Source organism: Puntigrus tetrazona, chromosome 23, assembly GCF_018831695.1.
Source record: "Puntigrus tetrazona isolate hp1 chromosome 23, ASM1883169v1, whole genome shotgun sequence".
Taxonomy (NCBI): Eukaryota; Metazoa; Chordata; class Actinopteri; order Cypriniformes; family Cyprinidae; genus Puntigrus; species Puntigrus tetrazona.
Window position 1 is genome coordinate 11,611,234 of NC_056721.1, and position 20,696 is coordinate 11,631,929.

The window sequence follows — 20,696 nt, forward strand, 5'->3', positions numbered from 1 at the left end:
ACGCACACACACACACACACATACACAGGTTGACTGGTTTGAGAAAAGACTAATGAGCTCTACAGTGATTGAGGATGCATTTAGATCAGCTCAATTAGAAGAGCATCAAAAATGCACCTCAACACAGGTGTCAGAAAGATGGGACCGAGAGACACGATGGAAATTAGCAGTTGTATGTATTCTTCCCTATTCTTCACACTTCCTCAGAAGAAAGTGGCCCGCACACCACACAGCGATCAAACGTGTGCCGCACACAGAGGTCGCAAAGCAACATCAAACAGCCCCTGCACAATAGCAGCGAGGAAGGGACTAATGCTTTCAGCGTCTTTTATTTCAGATTGCGTGTATGTGTGCACGTAACGAAGGCTTGCGGTTGGGATTTCAGTGTACGTGCGAAAGCTACATTGTGTTCTTTGAGCACCATCTGTGTCACAAGTTACCACATCCAATAATGAAAGAATTAGTAGGTGAAACTTTCATTTTTCGACAATTTCAGAGTTTAAAGTGTGTTTGTTTGCACAGCTGTCTCGATCCTACGTGAAGCGGAGATGGATGTGTTACCATAGTGATCTGCATCTCCGCTCACTCCCCAGACAAATTTCTATAATGAGATCACACAAACACATGCACACAAAAACACGACATCATCTTCACGGCTGTGGCGATAACCAATGACAAACACATGCTAGTCTAGTGACATTCTATCAGCAGCTTGCACACCTACACAACATGGGCTTCATTAAGACATGTGCTAACAAGACCAAATCAGATGCACTGCACATCTACACTTCCATAACTAGGAAAAAAAAATCAATGCAGCTGGTTAATGAGAAAATTGTAATTCGCTTCACTTTTTGGACACATCAAATGTTGTCTCTAGACTGAAATGCAACTAACCACAAGTCAAAGATAGTGCTGTTCAAACTATTTGAGGCCCAAATTCATCTGTCACTTGGTATAAGCTTGATAAAATAGATTTCAACCTGGACAGGTAGTGTAACTTGTCCTTCTCCGCAAAAAAATGAGCAGGGAGTTAAAAAAATGAGTGAGGTTTTTATGACAAAATAAATAAATTTAAATTTCATTTCTGATTATAATATATTAAACACATTAAACAAAGTTTTCAGAAATTGTTAACAATTTTGTGGACTAATTAAATTTAGCAATCTACTAAATTAATTTAACCTTACAGCTAAATGTGCCGAGGCAAACATTAACCATGTTCTGCTAAAACGTGTTACATTTATGTGAACTGAATCACTTGAATGGTTTATGCAAATGAACTAATTCAAAATAACAATTCAGCCATTTGAGCAGCAGCGCAGCATTTTAGGTCTCATAATTGAAAACTGTTATTTTAACAATCCCCACTATTTAATGCTAGAAAAATACAGCTGATTATTTTATATTTTATCTATTAAATCTATTTTAAATGATTTTGCACACCTAAAAGGTAATGAATGCGTTATATAGACAATGTTTGCCTCTGTCATATATTTAATTATAAGAAGAAAGCAACTTCAGAGAATGCACTATAGTGTCTCATGAATAATCATGAGACTGCAGAGCTTTATCCTATGAGAAGGCGTGGCTTCATAATTATTCATTACCCCATGTGACATTTTCTCAAGACCTGCACTTCAAACGCTCAGGCACTTCAGTGAGTTGATGCCGTCTTGAGACACGTTTCATGTGTCTTGTCTGCCTGGCTTCCATCACATATGCTTTCAATCAATGACAGATGTTTATGCAGAAAAATTTATTACATAAGAGTTTCTAGATTTATAAGAGAGGACCAGGTCTCATTTGAGACGTTTCTACTGACACAAACAGCTTCAACCCATCCATCCATAATCAGAGTGTTTACAAACTATAATTAACTAATTATATATGTCAATTATATATATTTTGAAATGTATTAAAAATGCAAACGCTAATTTAAGTATATTTTCAAAGCATAATACAAATGCAAACAGCTCAGCATTATATGTATAGGCCTAAATCTTATATTTTCATAATTCCTAGTTTAATTAGTTGAAATTATTAATAGTTTGATGCTTGACTAGCTCCAGCTTCCCCAAGCAAATTTTCTGCAGAACACATGCTTTTGTTTAGCATTGACACAATCATAGAGCGCAATATATTTTTTAGTACAGTTTTTTTTTTTTTTTTTTTAGCACTCAATAATGAGGAACACTGTAAGAGCTGACCTCAATTCTTACTTGTACAGTTATCTCTTAAAGAAGCAGCACTCTTACTGCGTTTCTGCATAATTTACCGAGGGAAAGCTCACTTAGTCTGAATCATATACTTTCAGGAAAAATGGACCAAATGGGTCCACCAAGATTACAGCAGAGACATTCACCGACATACTTTAAAACCATCTCCAGGAGCTCCTGTACAACCTAAAAGCTTCTTTTGAGGCGCTTCTTCAAGCTATATTTAAACAAAGCACTTTGCTTTAAAGAAAGTGAGTGTAAAATCCATAGATCCAGTGTGTGTAGAGGACAAGTGGAAAAATGGTTTGGATCGCCAGATGGACTATCAGAGCAAGCGGTTTGGAGTCTCTTACTGTGGTGTATCTGATGAACACTGAGGGCATTATGGGTATTAAGGGGGCAGAAGGGCAATAAGCACTTCTCTCTGCCTCTCTTGTGAAGAGAGAAAGAAGCGAGTAGCAGTGCAGCGAGTGAATCATGGATTGGCATTGCAACTCAGTCTGTTCCATTCTAAAAATGTCTCTGGGTCAAACACACACACACAAGCGCACGCACACACACTGATTTACACACCTGTTGCCTGGCAACAAGAATGCTCTCTTGATCAAATGATGGTAGGAAAGTGAGAGGGATGGTAGAGAGGGAGATACAGATAGCAGCAGTCAGAGAGAGACAGAGAGAGAGAGAGAGAGTCCACTGTCACAGGGATGCTAACTTAAGCAGAAGAAAACAACGGATAGTTTTTTTTTTTTCAAGACCTTTATCTATATACCATATATGCTTTCTGAGATGTATGTGAACTGTTGTATGTGGAAGGTAGCGACTGACCACACTGGAAACAAAAATAAAATGTGTACAAAAACTCAATAATAAACATGAGTTTATTTTTAATGAAAAATAATTATATAGTAATAAGTTACAGATAAAAAAAAACTACAAAAACGAATCAGAAATCTGATTCTGATTGTTTCTTTATATCATACAAAACAGTGCAGATTTTTAATCTCAGGCATTTTTCAAAAATCAACTCGTAAAATCTAATCTAATAAATTCAATAACAAATATGTTAGCTAAAATAGTAAATATAAAATGTGCACCAATGCAAGAAACTGACTGAATGTTTCACCCTTCACAAAATGCATGCATTAACCTTCAAAGGTTTGGGGTCAGTATGATTTTTCTTAAAAAAATTATACTTTTATTCAGTAATTATAAATGATGAATTTATCAAAAGTGAGAGCAAAAACATTTATAATGTTGTACAAAATATTTTGATGTTAAATAATTGCTATATATTTTTAGCTATTTCAGTGTTTTCTGATATGACAAATATTTCTTCTATGTGTGTGTGTTTGTGTGTGTGCGTGTATTTTATTTTTGTACATACATATACTTTTCTACAATTCTTCATAACAGAATGACTTTTAAAGGATCATGTAACACTGACTGGAGTAATGATGCTGAAAATTCAAAATCCACCCTAATTTTTGAACAACATATATAAAGTATGTCTCTGTCTGTCTGTCTGTCCGTGTGTGTGTGTGTGTGTGTGTGTGTGTTGTGTGTTTGTGTCACATAGCAACTGCAAATGTAAAGGCTTTCTTGCAGAAAACCTGTTTGTTTCTCACGTTCATCACATGCAAATTTATTTTCCATTCTAATCTGTCATTTACAACACAGCCACAAAATTGACATAAATAGTCTTCTCAGCTATTTTTTAGCAGATAAACACCAAAAACTGAGAGAAGCTGGGAAAAACTGCATCCTGCATTGCATTTAACACAGGGCGAGTCTGTATCGTATCTTACAGTTGGCAACCTTAGCTGACAGCCGCGTTTCCTCCAGAGTGCTGGAGAGACACTCTGTTCCCTCAGAGATAGAAAACTGAAATCAAAAAGACCTTGTCTGCCTAAATAGCCATCCACTCCAAGTGACAAACAGGTCAGCATGATTCTGACTGTCCTCACACCGCAGCACACACTCAAACTTCACACCAGATAATGGCTCACATCAGAAAAACAAAAATATGAGGCTTCAGTGGTTTGGACCAGCCACAGCTGCACTTCTCCAGCTCCGCTCTCTATTGCTGTCTTTATCACAAACAGCATCAGCAAAAAGTTTCTTTTCCTTCTTATGATTGAGATTAAATTCAGTATGGGATGTCTTATTTACGAAATCCAGATGGTTTGGCTGAGACCCTGATTGATATTCGGATACAGAGCGTGTCCGATAAGCCAAAGGGGTGCAAAGGAAAATGGGATTTCAAAGCCATACAAATACAGATTGGACCCTCAAAGCAATTTGCCCCTAAGATGACGTGAAGGATATCAAAGAGAACAAGCACCACTGACAAAAAGAGAGAAAGAGAGAGAGGGGTGAAAAGAGAGGTCTTTGATACTAAAGCCTGGAAACAGAATTATGGCTTCATACAGCCTGTTTTAGGACCTTAATGTTTTTTGTGACACAAAAGGACATGATGAATTACGATGATACACTGATAGTAGAAGATGATGTGATATAGACTGTCAGTCGAAAATGAAAGAAATGTTGTGTCAGGAACAATCTGGTAAGTTAGATCTCACAGCAGCTTGTGTCAGATAAAAATAAACCCCTTCAAAAAAGGTCCTGATCAACCTGTTGCAATAATGACAAATTATTAAATTGTGATATAACACGGCTGCTTGCCAAGTTAATAAATCAATGTATTAAAATGATCAGAAATTATTTTAAAATGTAAAAGAAAACATGAAACTGCAGCATGGCGTATGAGATCATACCCTCATCATAAACAATACTGACCAGCAAGAAACAACTATTCCAGAAAGCTGTATAATATCTTTCAACTTTAATTTATCAGGCCACATGGTGGTGGCATATGGCAATTAGCATGCGCTTGTTTTAATAAGGCAAGGCATGGATCATGCTGGTATTTTTATTCTTGTATGATTTGTGCACCCTGAAAGGCAACACAAGAGACTCTAAGTTTATGGAGACTGAACAACAAAGGCATAATTATTAACACACTAATGCACATGGATAAGCACACGGTACACAATCCTGCAGCTCCTTCCCCAGCGTGCTCATGTTTTTTCACATACAAAAGTGGACAAAAATTCATATCAGCTGGAACTGACAGCAAACCACATTAAATTGTGTTACTCTTTTAACGTACAAAGAAGTTAGTCAATTATTTAGAGGTCATTTACATAGCAAAAGATTGTTTTGCTATGAGCTGCTCATAAAAGTTAACATTTGTCATTATTTACTCATGCAAATGATGATTATGATACTTTTACAGTGCTTTTCTTCCCTTTTCTGTTTGTTTGCAAAAAAGCCAGATTTGTGTATTTTGTGTGTTTTAGTCTTATGGGTTTGGAACAACTCAAGAGTGAGTAAATTATATTTAATGTATTCATTTTATTATTCATATTATTATTATGTGATGCCTATAAATAATTAATAGTATTAATAATAATAAAAAGTAAAAAATGTCAAAATGTGGAAAATGCTTTTGCAAAAAGCCTTATATGTTTTGGTGGAAGAAACCTTGGCTAACCTTATAAACAGACCTAGAAAAAAATATTGACTATTTATGATATAAAGGAATAGACAAAAATGAACATTACCCCATATTTTACTCACAATTCCTTTAAGATGTCTCTCTCACATCCTCAATATTATTATTTTATGACCAACGCCTAAACCATAGCTCACATGCTAATTTCAAATGATCTGCTGCTGTAGGTAAATGAGCAGACAGTCCATTTATAATTCTGGAGACGTGACCAAAGTTTTCATTAAAGAGCCACAGGCTTATGAGATCTCTCTGGCACATGAATACAGGTCTTGTTTTAGCCGGCTTTAAACGGATCCACAGAACTGATCGGTCTGGGCCTGAATGCTGCTCAGCTGGTGGAATGCGGCTTAGCAGAAGCGAATCCCTGTGAATAAACACTCTTCCTCGGGGTCTCAAACTGGATAAACTGTCACCTGAACACACACCTACACAAGCTAAAGAGGAGGGAGAGACTTTTCTCTGCGGTGTAATGCTTTGTGTCACAGTATGGCATGACTGATGCCTTGATTTGGAGCTGGTTTATCCGGAGCACTCTAGAGGCGCCGGCTACGAGAGACATTCATTACAACCACAGTGATTGAAGAAAAGATAACAGCAGCCAAGATTATACGGCTAATCGTGCTCTGACGGAAGGCAGCAGAAAGACGAGAGCGGAATCAAACTTTGTTTTCACCAATTACAGTCTGATGCTTTTCTACATACTGCTGCTTCCTGATGTTTGAGAAACAAATGATGACTGTTTAGCCTGAGAGTGGCTGTCTGTCAAAAAAAATAGTGGTGCAACTAGCATTCCGAAATAACTAAACAGGAAATGACATCACAAGAGAGATCCCTGAAGACCTTCATGACTGTGTGTCAAGATCATTTGGATATTTTCATTTTGAGGAAGGTTAGTTCAGATTATTGGTGCACCTCTCCAGAAAAGTAATGATACTTTTGAATTAATAATTCTTGATAATTGTGGAAAATTTGTTTTATGGAAAAAATATATGGACAAGAGAAACTAGAAACTAACAAGCATTTTTCTTTTTTTGTGGGCACTCTTCTCATTAACCACAGAAGCAAAGCTGCAAAATTTTCAGAGAACACACAATTAATTACGTTTATTTCTCTCACCCCATTGTCAAATTAGGCATAAACAAACAATATTCAGTGAGGTTAATGCCTAATTTGACACCAAGGTTAGAAAAATAACCATAATTAAGGGCATATTCTCTAAAAACATGTCTTTTAATAACAAATGTTTTAATTGGAAAACCTTTGCAGTGTAACAAAGTAAACAAACTGACTAGTGCGGTCTTTTCAGCAAAAGAAACACTGCTCTTACCTTTCTCCAGCGTGGTGATCCCCATGGAGGCCTGTCCCAGTCCCGTCTTCCTCTCCCACTTGCCCTCATCGGGGTGATAAACTTCCACCGAGGCCAGCGGGCTCTGCTGTGCGTCCATACCTCCCATGACCATCAGCTGGTCTCCGACAGCCACAGACGACGCCCCGGCCCGCGCGGTGGGGAGAGGGGGCAGCTCGCACCAGCGCTGACTCTCCAGATCCAGCACCTCGGCCGAGTCTAGAGGGAGGCCGTTCTCACTGCAGCCCCCCAGGACATAGAGGCGTCCGGCCCAGAGCACAGGCGTGCAGTACACCCGCTGCGTGGCCATGGAGGGGAACACCTCCCAGTACAGAGACTTCACCGGGCTCAAAGCCATCTCAGGGATGGGCATGGCTCCAGGATGGCACGCCGGCAACAGAGCATGACACAGGCACGGAGGAGGAGGGCTGAGGAACGCCAAACTCAAGGCAAATGCATCAACAATCCACCAGGCTAAAGAGCAGGAGAGGCTGGTGGAGGGGAGAAGAGCGTTTCCTTCAGCAATGTCTGTGAAGAACTAGCCCTCACTCCCTCTTGATGATTTATTCATTTTTGTTGCTGCTCTTAAAAGGTGCATCAGGCCCTTTTAAGTCTTTCCTGTCGTCTTCCACGAGCCGTGCGGTTGTAAAAATATATGGCAAGAATGCGTAACCCCGACACGAAACAAACTAATTTATCCACGTGGAATGCCGTTCTGTAGTCCTGCCAAATGTGTCGGTACGATCCTCATGGCTGCCGCTGCAAGGAACAGGAGAAGAGAGACAGTAACAGAGCTAGCACGAGATAAAACATGATATAAATCCCGCTAATCAAAGAGAAAATTTCCAGCTTGCCCAAAGCTGATATGCGGACAAAGGCAAGCTGCAGGTGGAGCTTCTGGTGCTCATCTGATCCAATCTTACACTTATTCAAATAAACCGTATAATTCAATGGCCAGAGCGCTGACATTTACCATTCACTATTTACTGCCAGGGGCTCAAGGGTAGATGTACGTGTGTGTATGTGTGTGTGTGTGTGAAGGTGTTTGGCCACAGAGCAGCAGTCTGGCCCTCTCCAAAGGTCACTGCGTCTGCAGGGACCATCGGCCCTGAATAGTCATTGAACCAGGCTAATTTGAACCTGTGCATTATTAATTAAAGGCTTCATTATGGCAGGCTGTGAGAATGGGACGTCAGTAGAGAAAAAAAAAGAGAAGCACTAAAAAGGCTACAGATGTTACACTCAAAAACTTACTAGGTGCGGAAGAGAGTGGGAGCTCTTGGGCTTCTTTTAGGAAATCTCATAGGTACGAAAAAACGTCAGAAGAGCACATCAGATGTCTGCACATCCTCCTAAAAAATGTCAGCGTATCTCCAGATGTAGAGATGCTTCCTCCGTGGTCTAAATCGGTTCAGCTGTGTAATTAAGATGCTGTGGATGTTGAGCCCAAGCCACATGCTACGAAACACAGTGCGGAAGGGCTAACGGCTCCAGACTGACTAAAAATTATGCAGAAAAACATCAGTTTCATCTGGAGCCAAAGTGCTGCCGCTGGGCGCTCTTACTCAGTACAATTAGTCCATATCATATGACACCATCAGGCTCTTCTTTGGGTTTAAAGATAAAGGGGCAGTTTTGTAAGTAAAATTAATCCTGTCCGTCAGCTTTTAGTACACTTTCCTTGGCTTTTCGTCCATGTGGAGAGAAAAGATAGACGTCTAGATCTCATTTCCTATAGATGATGTCAGGAACATGGGAAAATCCCAGCTGTTTAAGCTCTAGTTTCCTTGCTGTAGACTTTAATCCACATTTAAAAAGAGTCTCCCGGGATTTGTGGGATGTCGTCATGGGTTTGTACTGTCCAGTAGATCCGTGGGATAAACATCAGCTTCTGTCTGCATTGCCTAAAAAAACAGAGGAAGTTACAATAAACAAAACGAAGTACTGGAAGAATGATGGAGGGAGAAAAAAAGAGGGAGAAAGAGGCAATAAGCCAAGAAGAAGAGAAACAGATGTTTATGTTGTGTTTTTGGAAGGACTCCTATCTATAATTAGGCAGAGTAATCATGTCTTGCATAAAAAGTCGTAGTGAGCCTAAAAATGCAGATGGCAACAGAAGTAGAAGCATATAAGTCTGTGTTCATAGTTAAAAGCACAAAAAAAATCGTTGTAAAAAAAAATACAGACTATGGCATGTCTAAGCATCTTTTTCCTCCCCAGTGAATGAATTCACTTGTGCTATTATGTTTTTAAAAAACCTTTTTGGACCCGGCGGTAATGGTGTCCTAACCTATGAAATTGATTTTCTATGAAGTGTGTGCTCACAGGGAGAAATTTCTGCACTCACTTCTCCACACTAACTTAAGGTGAGCTGTATTTAGACCCAGAGCCCTAAAAAGGCTCGATTTGACAGAAACTTTTGTTTTTTAAGGGTGCTGCATTCTACCGAAGCACGAAAAAGATGTTTTTCTACTCATTTTTTTTCCATCAGGTAGCAACAATGAGAGACCCTGAGACAGGTGCAGTCTTTATTTTGGCACATTTCTCAGTTTTAGACAGTTAGAGGCCCTGAATCCTCAGAGCACACAGCAAGACCACATGCACAGAGAGCTGTTAAGGTTTCTTAAAAAAACACACATTTAATGAAATCAAAAAGGGAAATCAAAAACAGAGATGCGCAATTACACAGCAAAAAAATTCCTTAATGAGTATTTTCATTTTGTTTTCCCATTAGAAATATCTTAACATCCTTGAAACATAATTTGTCCAAGGAGTTAAGAATAAACTTAATTCAATGTTGATACATCAAGTCTTAATATCTTATGCAAACTATGGTTTATGTAAATAGTCTTGTTTTGAGGTGGTTTATACACTGTTATTCGTGAATGGGTCGAAACGATAAAAGCAAAGGCAAAAGAATATCAGCAAGGGAAAAAAACAGCATAGTGCTCAAGACTTTCTGTTTCATATCGCTCCTTTATGCTGCAAGGATAATGTTTGTGTCCTTCTTAAACACTTGTGTGTGAACTGTAAAAAGTAAAAACAAACAAAAAAAACAAAAAGATTCTTTGCATTATTAAAGCTGTGAGCTCTGAAGGACAAGAGCGGACATTGACAGACTCATGACAGACAGACAAATAGATAGATGGACAGATGGCAGTGCTATTATGTGTTGGAGAACACAACCTGTAGGGAATCCCATGGAAAAGTTCATTCATTATAATGCCTAATTAATAGGATGAATTACAATTGCAAAGCAGGAAAGGAGTCAAACTGTAAGACGGAACGTTCTGATCCCTGATCAACACGGTACTGAATAAAAAAGATGGATTGGCCTTGGGCAAGGCTGACAGTTTTCCAGAAACACACTGTTGGATGAATCAAGTATTCTGTACAAACAGTTCTGGGTTTGAGTAGAGCCTCCATGTCTGCTCGGTAAGACTTCTGGCTCTGTCTTCACTCTGTCTCCGCTGGAAGAGACACAGAGGCATTATTCTCTCTTAAAGATGGGTTCAAGTCCGTGCCTGAGCTCCAGATAACACTTAGAAGGCAGATCAGCCTTAATCCCACAACTTTGCAATTCAAAGAGCGCATTTTCTTTATCTGTTCCCATCATCCCTTCACAGTCTAAATGTTTCATGCCTTCTATTGCATACGTTCCAACCACATGTACATGCAATACTGGTCCTTTGTTTCCATTCTCCACAATCTTCTCCTGCCTCACGTCAGTCTCCCCCTTCACGCTCCCATTGACAGTCGTCGATCACAGGAGCCCCCGCATTTCTCAGGCGCTTTGCCTTCGGCACAAAAACATGATTACTTCTGCATGAGAGTTTCCAAAGGAGCCGGTGGAGCACTGGAAAACCATGCGGCATGCAGGATGTGTTCAAAACAGCAAATCAACACAAAACACTGAGACACATGCTCAAAGACATGAAACATACTGACTGTATTAAAGCGATAGTTGACCCAAAAATGAAAATCTAACATTAATTAACTCACCTTCATGTCCTTCCAAACCTGTAAGACCTTTATACGTTTGGGTCTTATGGCTTTGGAACGACATGATGTTAAGTAATTAATGACAGAATTTTCAGTTTTGGTCAACTATCCCTTTCATTTCTTTATTAATGTCAGATGCAAATGCAGCATATAAATCTAAGAGAGGTTTGATGCAAGTATACTCATGGTATGGTTAAAGCAAATATTATACAAAAACATTTAAAGCCAGCATAAAATGCAACCGATTTTACTTTCGTTTTTGTGACATACTGCCCGAGAGAAACAGAATAAGGAAAACAGAGGGCGTCTCTATTCTGTTTTTTCTACTTCCTCATGCCCAAGCCATCAAACAGAGAAGACTCGGTGTTTCAGAGGGGAGGAGCATTTTCAGATTTTAAAAGATTACCAGGCTAACTCATTTTTTTGTGAATTGACTTGCACAGATGAATTGTTCGCCACAAAAATAGCGAACAAAAGAAATATAGTCTATTTTGATTTCACACAGACTTTAAACTGCTTCCTTCCTAAGGTACAGTACAAGCTTTTTTTTTTAAATGATTTTTTTTCAGCTGTGAAAGAGTTCCAAAAATAAAGGAAACAGAGGCAGTCAGCAGGGGAGAACTAAGTAAACAGAGCATAAGGTAAAATAAACAAAAATTTAGATATAATGGCCTGGGGATGCAAACAAAGAAAGAATCATTGTAAGAGAGTATGAGTGAGTGTGTGTGTGTGTGTGTGTGTGTGTGTGTGTGTGTCTGTGTGAGTGTGTGTTAACAACGCAGCAAATATGTTCCTGGGATTCCCTTGGTGAATCAGCTAATCAAACAATTTACTGCCTCACCGCTCAACGTCTTTACTAGTCTACCACCAAAGGCAGGAGACACCCTTGTTTTTCCATCATTTTGGATTGACTTTTATACTGAGCTAATGATATTTTGTCCCCTAAAACCTAAGCACTGACACAAACCTTTTTGCTTTTTATTATACTGCTATTAAGTTGTGTTCCTCACGGCAAAATAAAAACAAAATATCAGTAAAAATGGTAACAATGGGCATTCATGTGTTTTTTTTTTATTTAGGGTGATTTATCAAATAATTGTAACTTTATTCCTGAATAATCACATTCCAATCGCTACAGTGGACAAAAACCATTGTATCAGCCAATCTGCTGTTAATATTTGGCATTTTTAATTATTAGAATTGGCTGATAATTTTGTTCCCTTTTGCTTATAAGTATTATAAGTACAAAGAGTCCAACACCTGAGCTTGGAAACGCAGGAGCAGATCTCTATTTGTTTAATACCTTTGTTTTCTCTAATCACTGAAAGGACAATGCTATCATACCTTACTTATTCAGCATTCAGCAAATACAAATTTTTAAACAGGCTTTTGAATATCTAATAAACATTTAAAGCAACTAAGTGATAAATCGAGCTGTTAGATCTTCTAGTGCGCATAACCTGCAAAAAACATGTGTACTCGGGAGTATTTGTGAATTCAAGCCGTGTGAATTGGGACGTATACTAATTTTGATATTGTTTTTGTTTCAAATCAAAGTTCGTGATATTTCGATTCATCCAAGAACTGGTTTGGTTTATGTTTTTTTCTAAAGATGAAATCCATGTGGACATGGTAAAAACACAGCAAATGCTTCTGAAAAAGTGTGTGGTTACCGATTCGCCTAAGTTACTGAAGTTACATGATTTAAGCAAACCTAACCCTGCTCCTAAAACACGTTTAGAAATGTTGCGAAGTAAGTGTTTTCTAATGTGACAATCTCACGTCAAAGGTGCACAAATTCCAAGACAACTTCACCTTGCAGCCTGTAAAACCTGTCATTATCTTTTAACTCCATTATGCACATCACTACAATAGTAAGTGGTGATTATACAGGAAATTTATGCAACGAGAACACACTGTCTCACAAGACCGAAGAGGTTATTCTAATGCCTACCCTGAGGGGACTGAGCACATTCATCTTACTGTCCCACCACAAAGAGAGAAAAAGACCACTTCTACGCTATCTGATCCCTGACATCACAATATATTTCTTAAGAGATAAGAGAATCCAGGCCAGCCAGAAAGACGACAAAATATAATTTATAAACTGAACCACAGACTTTATTGAGACGCTTTGTTTGGATAGTGTATTGTTTGGTGTTTTGAAAGGATAGTTAATTCTAAAAATAAAAATTCTGTCTTCGTTTACTCATGTTGTTTCAAACCTGTATTACTTTCATTATTCTCCATAACAACGCAGAAGATATTTTTAAAAATGTTTTCAATGTCCATGCAAACTTTCATCACATCGTGAAAAAAATACACAAAGACATTTTTCAAATAAACCTTTGGAATGTTTGCAACATGAGGGTGATTAATTATGACGGATGTTTCAGAATTTGCCTTTAAATAGTATGAATTAAGATTACACTGGCCAAAAAAACCCATCGAGGTAGCGTATCGCGTGATCTTCTCCATTTGAACTACCGCTGACAGTCTCTACATCACATCAGTGAAAATTTTTAAGATGTTGAACTCTGCCCAATTTTCTTAAATCGCCAGAGGTCTCTGTCACTATTGTCACTTAGATCTCCCACTCTCACTGAAAACGAATGACTTAGGGATGCACTGTCGCTGCAGATCGCTGTCAGTGTGATCGTCCCTTCACACCGTGTCCTTGAGCACAGTATGTTCTCACAGGTTGCGTCAGAAAGACACACCCTGTATACTGCATAACATATTTAAACCTCATCACTTCACCGGCATCTGAGGTAAGGCTCAGGGATAAGGGTTTGAATCTGTATTAAAATGCGCACGCACACCCAGACGGACTGAATAAGTAGGTACAGAGCATAAAAAAAAAAGTTACAGGTCTGTACAGCCTTTTCTATGAAACTTCTAAAAACTTGCAGAAAAGCACTTTCCACAGCCTCTCCATATCAAGGGTTGCATGCAAATGGCCATTTCACTTCCTCTGCTTTCTTTTCTGGCTTTTCACAAAAAGCTCAAGGCAACATGTCTTTTTAAACACTGCCCTTTTGGAGTGGCTACAGCTGGACATTGAGCTGGAGAATCTGTAATTATAACGATCTCTTGGAGTCTGTAAAACATAAAATAAACCCTTCGCAGGTTTAGATGAACAGCATCAATAGCAGGGTTGTGTGTCATTTAGAAGCGAACTGAAATGAAGAAGGCTTTAAAACTCCTGCCTTTAAATTGAGGTAAAGCAAACAAGATGCAGGACTATACTGAAATAAAACAGAGTTTTAAAAAATCCAAATAAAATACATTTAGAAATTAGTTTTCTTTTTTAAAATCCTTACATATACTTTATTCAGTTATTCAAGTGTTATATTTATCAAAAGTGAAGACATTTATATTATTATCAAAAAAATCTCTTTCAAACAAACTTTCCATTCATCAAAGAATCATGTCACAGTTTCCAAGAAAACGTTAAGCAGCATAAAAGTTTACATTGACAAAAATAAGTAATGACGAAAATTCAAATTTACCATCAAATGAATTTATTACATTATAATATATATTTAAAGAAGTAATATGTTTAAAAAAACAACAGCTTTTACATGTTAATACTATTTCATAAAATTACAGTTTTACTATATTTTTCATTAAATAACTGCAGCCTTGGTGAAAATAAGAGCTTTCTTTCCAAATTTTAAATGGTGCTGTACATGCAGGCCTACTTTTAAATACATTTCATATTTAAGTGCAAATTATATATAAACATACAGTAATACACACAACACATGGCCTGCTTCTGTTTCTTTACGGACTATGATGGTTATGTAAATAGATTTTGACTGACTTTTTGCTCCTGACTGACTGTTTTCTTTATTTCCAGCTTACAATTTATTCATTTTGCAGATGCTTTTATGCAAAGAGACTTACAAATGAGAAACATCACAAGCAATTTATCATGAGAGCCAACAATATTTGCAGTACACAATGCCAGATTTTAAGTAAAGTAGTTTCTTCTTCAACTAATGTCATTGTCTGAGTGAACAATTTCTTCAAAAGCTAGAGATAATCATGGATTGTGGATTGCGTGTAGTTTAGCTATTAAAATGGCCAAAGTTAAGAGACCCTTTTTTATGAGAAGGGCAAACAAGGAGAAAAGGATTATCATAGTGCTAATTTGCAGTCCAGTGAAATGATCCTCACCACTTGAGACACAGAACTGAAGACAGCTTCCTGTACAACAGCTCTCATATTATCTCCTAAGTCCCCTCTAGAATTATCCTCCTCACTCACACACACACACAAAAACATCCTCATTCCTCAATATTCAATATGAATCCTAGGGACTTAGCCTATATTACTCTTCATAAGCAGAGATCTGTAGTATTGGTTCAGTGCCTATCCACTTTTTTCCTGAACGCGGAAGTAAGCCTATGGGTGAGGATTCCGGTTCATTAGATGCTATAGGGATGCAAATAATGAGTAAAATAACAATGTGCAGTAAACGGTAAAAGTGTTTTTTGTACCAGAAACCAGTGTGTTCATAATTAAGATAATACATTCAAATAACAAGATAGGACACACCAATTTTAAATACCATACAGTAAAACGAACGTGCATTAAATTGGTAAATCAGCTCTTAAATGTACAGTCACCAAAAAGACGTTGGTCTGCATGCCCTGTTCCAAAAAATACATGAAGGTTATTTTAGAGTATAAGAATACCTTGGCCCTTTCTTTTCTTTGCATACATATGAAAGTCACTGTTGCCAGATAACCAACCTTTCGCCAAACAGTCTGTGTATGCATAGGTGTGTTGGTGTGCGAGTGGGTGGTGTGAAACTCAAAGCATATTAATGTGAGCATGTTCTCTGGATAGCTATTAACAAGTCTATAATTAATGTTGTAAACTCAGTAGGGTGTAGGGACTGCGAAGGGCTGCTAGCTAAGTGAGTGTACCGAGAGGCCATCCATCTCCTGTGACCGTAGCGTTTCTCTGTGGTGAAAGAGCACTGCACAGGAAGTCAGTCCTTTCTTACACGTCAAACGAGAAGAGAATGTCACTATAGGCCATTTTCACAATTCCCTCTGGTTATGTATATGAGAAGATTTGAGACTAACCTTCGTAAGTAAATAGAGGGAAAGAGCAAGGTGAGTGTAATTGGAAATCCATGCACAATCATTTTCCCTTTTTATATTTGCACTTTGATTCAAACAATGGGCTTTTGACTTAATGCGCCTTTATAATATCTCTGATTTGCGTGTCACCTCAGATGTTTGACAGCACAGTGAGGGGCTGAAATAACAGAGACTGTGAGGGAAGAAGCCCGCCTTCACCCAACCTGTTCAATGAAAAGTAAATGACTGGATTATGCAGTTAATTGCCCAGCACTCGGACATGGCTTGACATCTATGTAACAATGAAACTGTGAACTGATGGTGCTTTGAGGATTGACGGCGCTTTGCCAATTTACATTCATCAGTCAAGTTTTCCCTCATTCATTCAAACGATCGTTGCACAGGCTGCAGTTTCTAGATACGGCTTTCCTCTTTCTGTGAATCAGCCCTTGAGCATCTCTCTTCATGGTTCCTGGGTTAAAGGGCTTACCAGTTCTCAGTTTCTGGGGACTTTGTGTTATTTAGCAGAATTGGTGTCAGGTCGCACTGAATTGGGGGCGAAGAGGCAAGTCTCTTAAATCCAGAAACTACAGAGAGCCACAGAAGGCGGCATTTATTGGGAGCACACACAACTCATTACACTGCTCATTAATTATCTCAAAAAGCGCGCACTTTTTCCTTTTCGCTACAATAAACGGGCCAGGATACACATAAAACATTCCTTCAAACAAATAAAGGTTCATCTGTAAATAAGATGACAAAGCAGCCACTTGCATATCAGCCTGTGGTGTAAATGGGAAAAAGTGCACGTTAATTTTTCTAATGATTATGCAAATGATCGATAAGGAACAGAAGTGCAGAATGTCAATTCTAAGGTTATCAGCAGGTGTGGACACGCCCCGCATGCGAGGCAGTAATTACTACCTCCGGGGATAAGCACGAGACGAAATCATTAAGCAGAAGAGTTTAGTGTGATGCAGCAATGCATTTAAAACATCACCTTAACAATAAGTAGAAGTGGTCAAACTAAAAAGTTTGACATATAGGAATTAAAGGTGCTATAAAGGGTGGTTGAACTAAATACTGCAGTCCAAATTATAAATATTGGAGGCGATTTTTTACCCGGCTCCTCCAATTCAGACTTGAAAGTCAAACTCATGCCCAGATCCGTTGTTACGCATGTTGCCAGATTCCCGGTCAGACACTTTCGTTTGCCAAACTGGCAACCCGTAGGTGTGAAAACCCTACATAGAAGTGGTCAAACTAAAAAGTTTGACATATAGGAATTAAAAACACGATTGGGCGAACTGGCAAATTATAAATATTGGAGCGGTACCCAATTCCCGTGCGCCTCCAATTCACAAACCAAAACAGAGGCTGACATTCCAGGCCGGAACCCTTATTTTCAAAGTAGAATAACAGACTGCAGCATTGTTCTTCAGATAAACAAGTATGTTAACATGTTTCTTAAATATCTGCAAACACACTATGATATTTGTATGCTCTAGTAGAGTCAAAATCGTACATTCACCACCTTTAATAACAATTCAGATGCATTGAAATAACCATATTAGCATATCACTATTTAAGATATTTCTTTACTTTTAGCCGTTAGAACACACTATATATATATAAATATATATATAAATGTGACCTTTTCCCAGTCATCTCAAAGGCAAAAAAGGTCCTAATTTACTGTAGATAACTTTATATATTAATTTACATTTCTAATGCATGATCCTGGTCTGATCAACACGTTATATTAACATAATTTTGCTCACACTACCTTTAATCAAAGCATCGGCCATGATTTGCATGAACCAATAGACAAATAGCTATTTAACCAGTTTTTGAATCCATTCTGGTATGATAAAGTCCCCATCCACTCAATTTGTAAAGGATAAAATCAAGTCCCACCCTATTTTTTCATTAAAAATCTAAATCATTAGTGGCTTCCATATGGACAAAACAGACATTTCTCAAAATATCATCGTTTTAGTTCCAAGTCATACAGTTTACAACGATTGAGTAAATGAGTTTTTAATTATTTGTAGGTGAACAATCCCTTTAAATTGTCTACTAAAATTAAATGTACCGTGACCCTAAGAAGAACCTCATATGGAGTCTGTGAAAATTACATCTGAAGACAGGTTACACAAACTGTGAGCATAAAACATGAAGGACACAACCATGGCCTCTATTACTGTGAGCTTGTAAAATGGTTTTGCTGAAACATTAATCCCAAATTTACAATGCGGTCTCAGATAAAAGAGAACAGCCACGCAACAGGTGATTAAATTAAGAGAGATTATAGCTCTACCATGTACTGTGACTATAAAAGCACTTCTTGTTATTGGATTTGTTTAATCAAGCAAATAATAAAGTTAGCTGCCTTTCACTAAACAACCATTCTCCATAATAGAAATGGCCATTCACTTAACAAAGCTTTGAGAGAATGGAGCAGTTCAGCATCATAACAGCTGGGGGTTGTGCAGTGCTAATCTAATGCGGAACAGCATCTCCAAAAAACGTGAAAACACACCGAAAACACACTGCAAGGAGCAGAAGACCGCATTACCCGGTCGTGAACTCTAAAATATTAATTTAGCCTGACATTAAAAAAAAATAGTACGTACTACATCAACCATATCATTCTGAACACAAGACTGAATCAATATACTCGCTTCAGGCAACGTTTCAAACGCCTATACCACGACTGCACGGTTTCCATTTGATTCGCTTGTTATACGACGGTAAATATTGAACGTACATTGCATTAGAAATTAACTGAAAATCGTCATGTTAAACGTGTTTTCCGAATATAGAAATGCAGATTGCCACGCTATTAGCGGACCATCTCAGAAACACGCATAAACTGCAGTAAGCACAAGCATGCGTCTCGAGCGTACGCCAAAATAACACGACAAACTTTCAATAATAACCTTCCCGTGCGCATTATTACCTTCGCGTTTCGTCCTGCTCGAGCGAATCTCCCAAAGTCGGCGAATGAGAGCGAGCTTCTTCAAACTTCGGCCGGATTATCACCTCGACGCGCCTCTCGCGCGGGAGACAGTAGCGTTATGCCAGCGGTTAGTTCGGGTTTAGGACAGATGCTCCTCGCATGAGTATCTCCATTGGCTCAGCACCACTTTCTTCGCCCTCCCCTGAACGCTCACACGCGCTGTCTGCATGCTGGATACGTTCAGCACCTCTTAGTTACTCAGGACAGAGAACTACGAAGTCAACGACAAGGAAGTGCGGGTTTATCTTACAGCATTTTTTATACAACTCTTTTCAAGCTTGGTCTCGCCGCTCGTGTTATTTATCTGCAGCGACTCTGCAATGCTTTGTTGCTTCAGCGGACTTTAAAAAAGCGCTAACTAGATTGCGTGTCAGTTTGTGTTGTGTGTTCCCCTCATCGTCTCAACCTCTCTGTGCTCGTGCAGCACAACAAGAAGAGAAGCACGTGTTGCCATTAGAATGCGTGATACAGAATTTGGAAATGAAGAATCGCTGATCCCGTTGCGATCCTCCCTCGAACTCCCTCCTGCGCCTCGCATGCTCTGACTGTTATAACAAATGACACGGGTTATGAGTGACAGCCTCGCTAACGAAGTGCATCGGTGCAAGCTGTCCTTTTGTAACGATACTGCCCTCTTTTGGTATTCAGTGATACTGTCACACTTTTTACTCCAGGGGGTAATTTTTAGGATAGATTCATAGCCAATTTATGGTAGTGTGTGTGTGTGTGTGTGTGTGTGTGTGTGTGTGTGTGTGTGTGTGTGTGTACATTCCCTTGCTGAGGGTACATTACAGTATGCAGACAAATTTCTTACAAATAATCATCCACGTATGGAACCACAAGCGAAGCGTTACTTAATTAAGAGCAAAGCAGATAAATCAGTCATGGGCCTGTATCCTTGGAAATAGGAGGATAATATAAACCTTCACATTATTTTCGAGTCATTGGGCAAGAGCACAACAAGCCCGAAAGCAAGTTGTACTACGCTTAAGATGCGGGCTAATTATGCGACAGCACCCCATTTAGCGTGTAATGAGAAATCTCTGACTACCACAAAGGCAATTAATGAGCAAACACACATTGGGGTAAGGAGTTGAAATTTTTTTTAAAGCGGCACGTACAGAAAAACAAACAGGCTGCTGAAGCATTTGATCCATCCACCTTTGAGAAAAGACTGCAAATGTTAATTCTAATTCACGAGAGCTAAATAAAAGGCATTTCAAAAGAAGAAAGTGAGTAGCCTCTGCTGCCCCGCTAATTGTTTGCCCAAGCAATGGCAGGTCTTATTGTTACACTATACTGAACCCAACGGATAGACCTCCAGTCAACAGCACATTAAGAAAGACATACAAAGAGCACACTCACAGACATCAACACACGCTCAGACTATCCAGTGTAACTAATTATGACTCTCCTCGCTGCATCCTCGGTCAGC

General features: G+C 38.7%; 1 protein-coding gene across 2 annotated transcripts in view; it reads right to left on the reverse strand.

Annotated features, from left to right (window-relative positions):
• Positions 1–19,743, reverse strand: part of LOC122329255 (kelch domain-containing protein 8B-like) — an 86,447-nt gene extending 66,704 nt beyond the window's left edge. The window contains exons 1-3 of one of the 2 annotated variants that reach the window (XM_043225461.1): positions 19,202–19,743; positions 8,396–9,045; positions 7,124–7,900 (exon numbers count right to left, since the gene is read on the reverse strand). In XM_043225461.1, the coding sequence (XP_043081396.1) occupies positions 7,124–7,514 (391 nt within the window). In that variant the 5' untranslated portion in view covers positions 7,515–7,900; positions 8,396–9,045; positions 19,202–19,743. The remainder of the gene's footprint in view (positions 1–7,123; positions 7,901–8,395; positions 9,046–19,201) is intronic. The other variant, XM_043225460.1, reaches the window with a different exon arrangement.
• Positions 19,744–20,696: the final 953 nt, after the last annotated feature.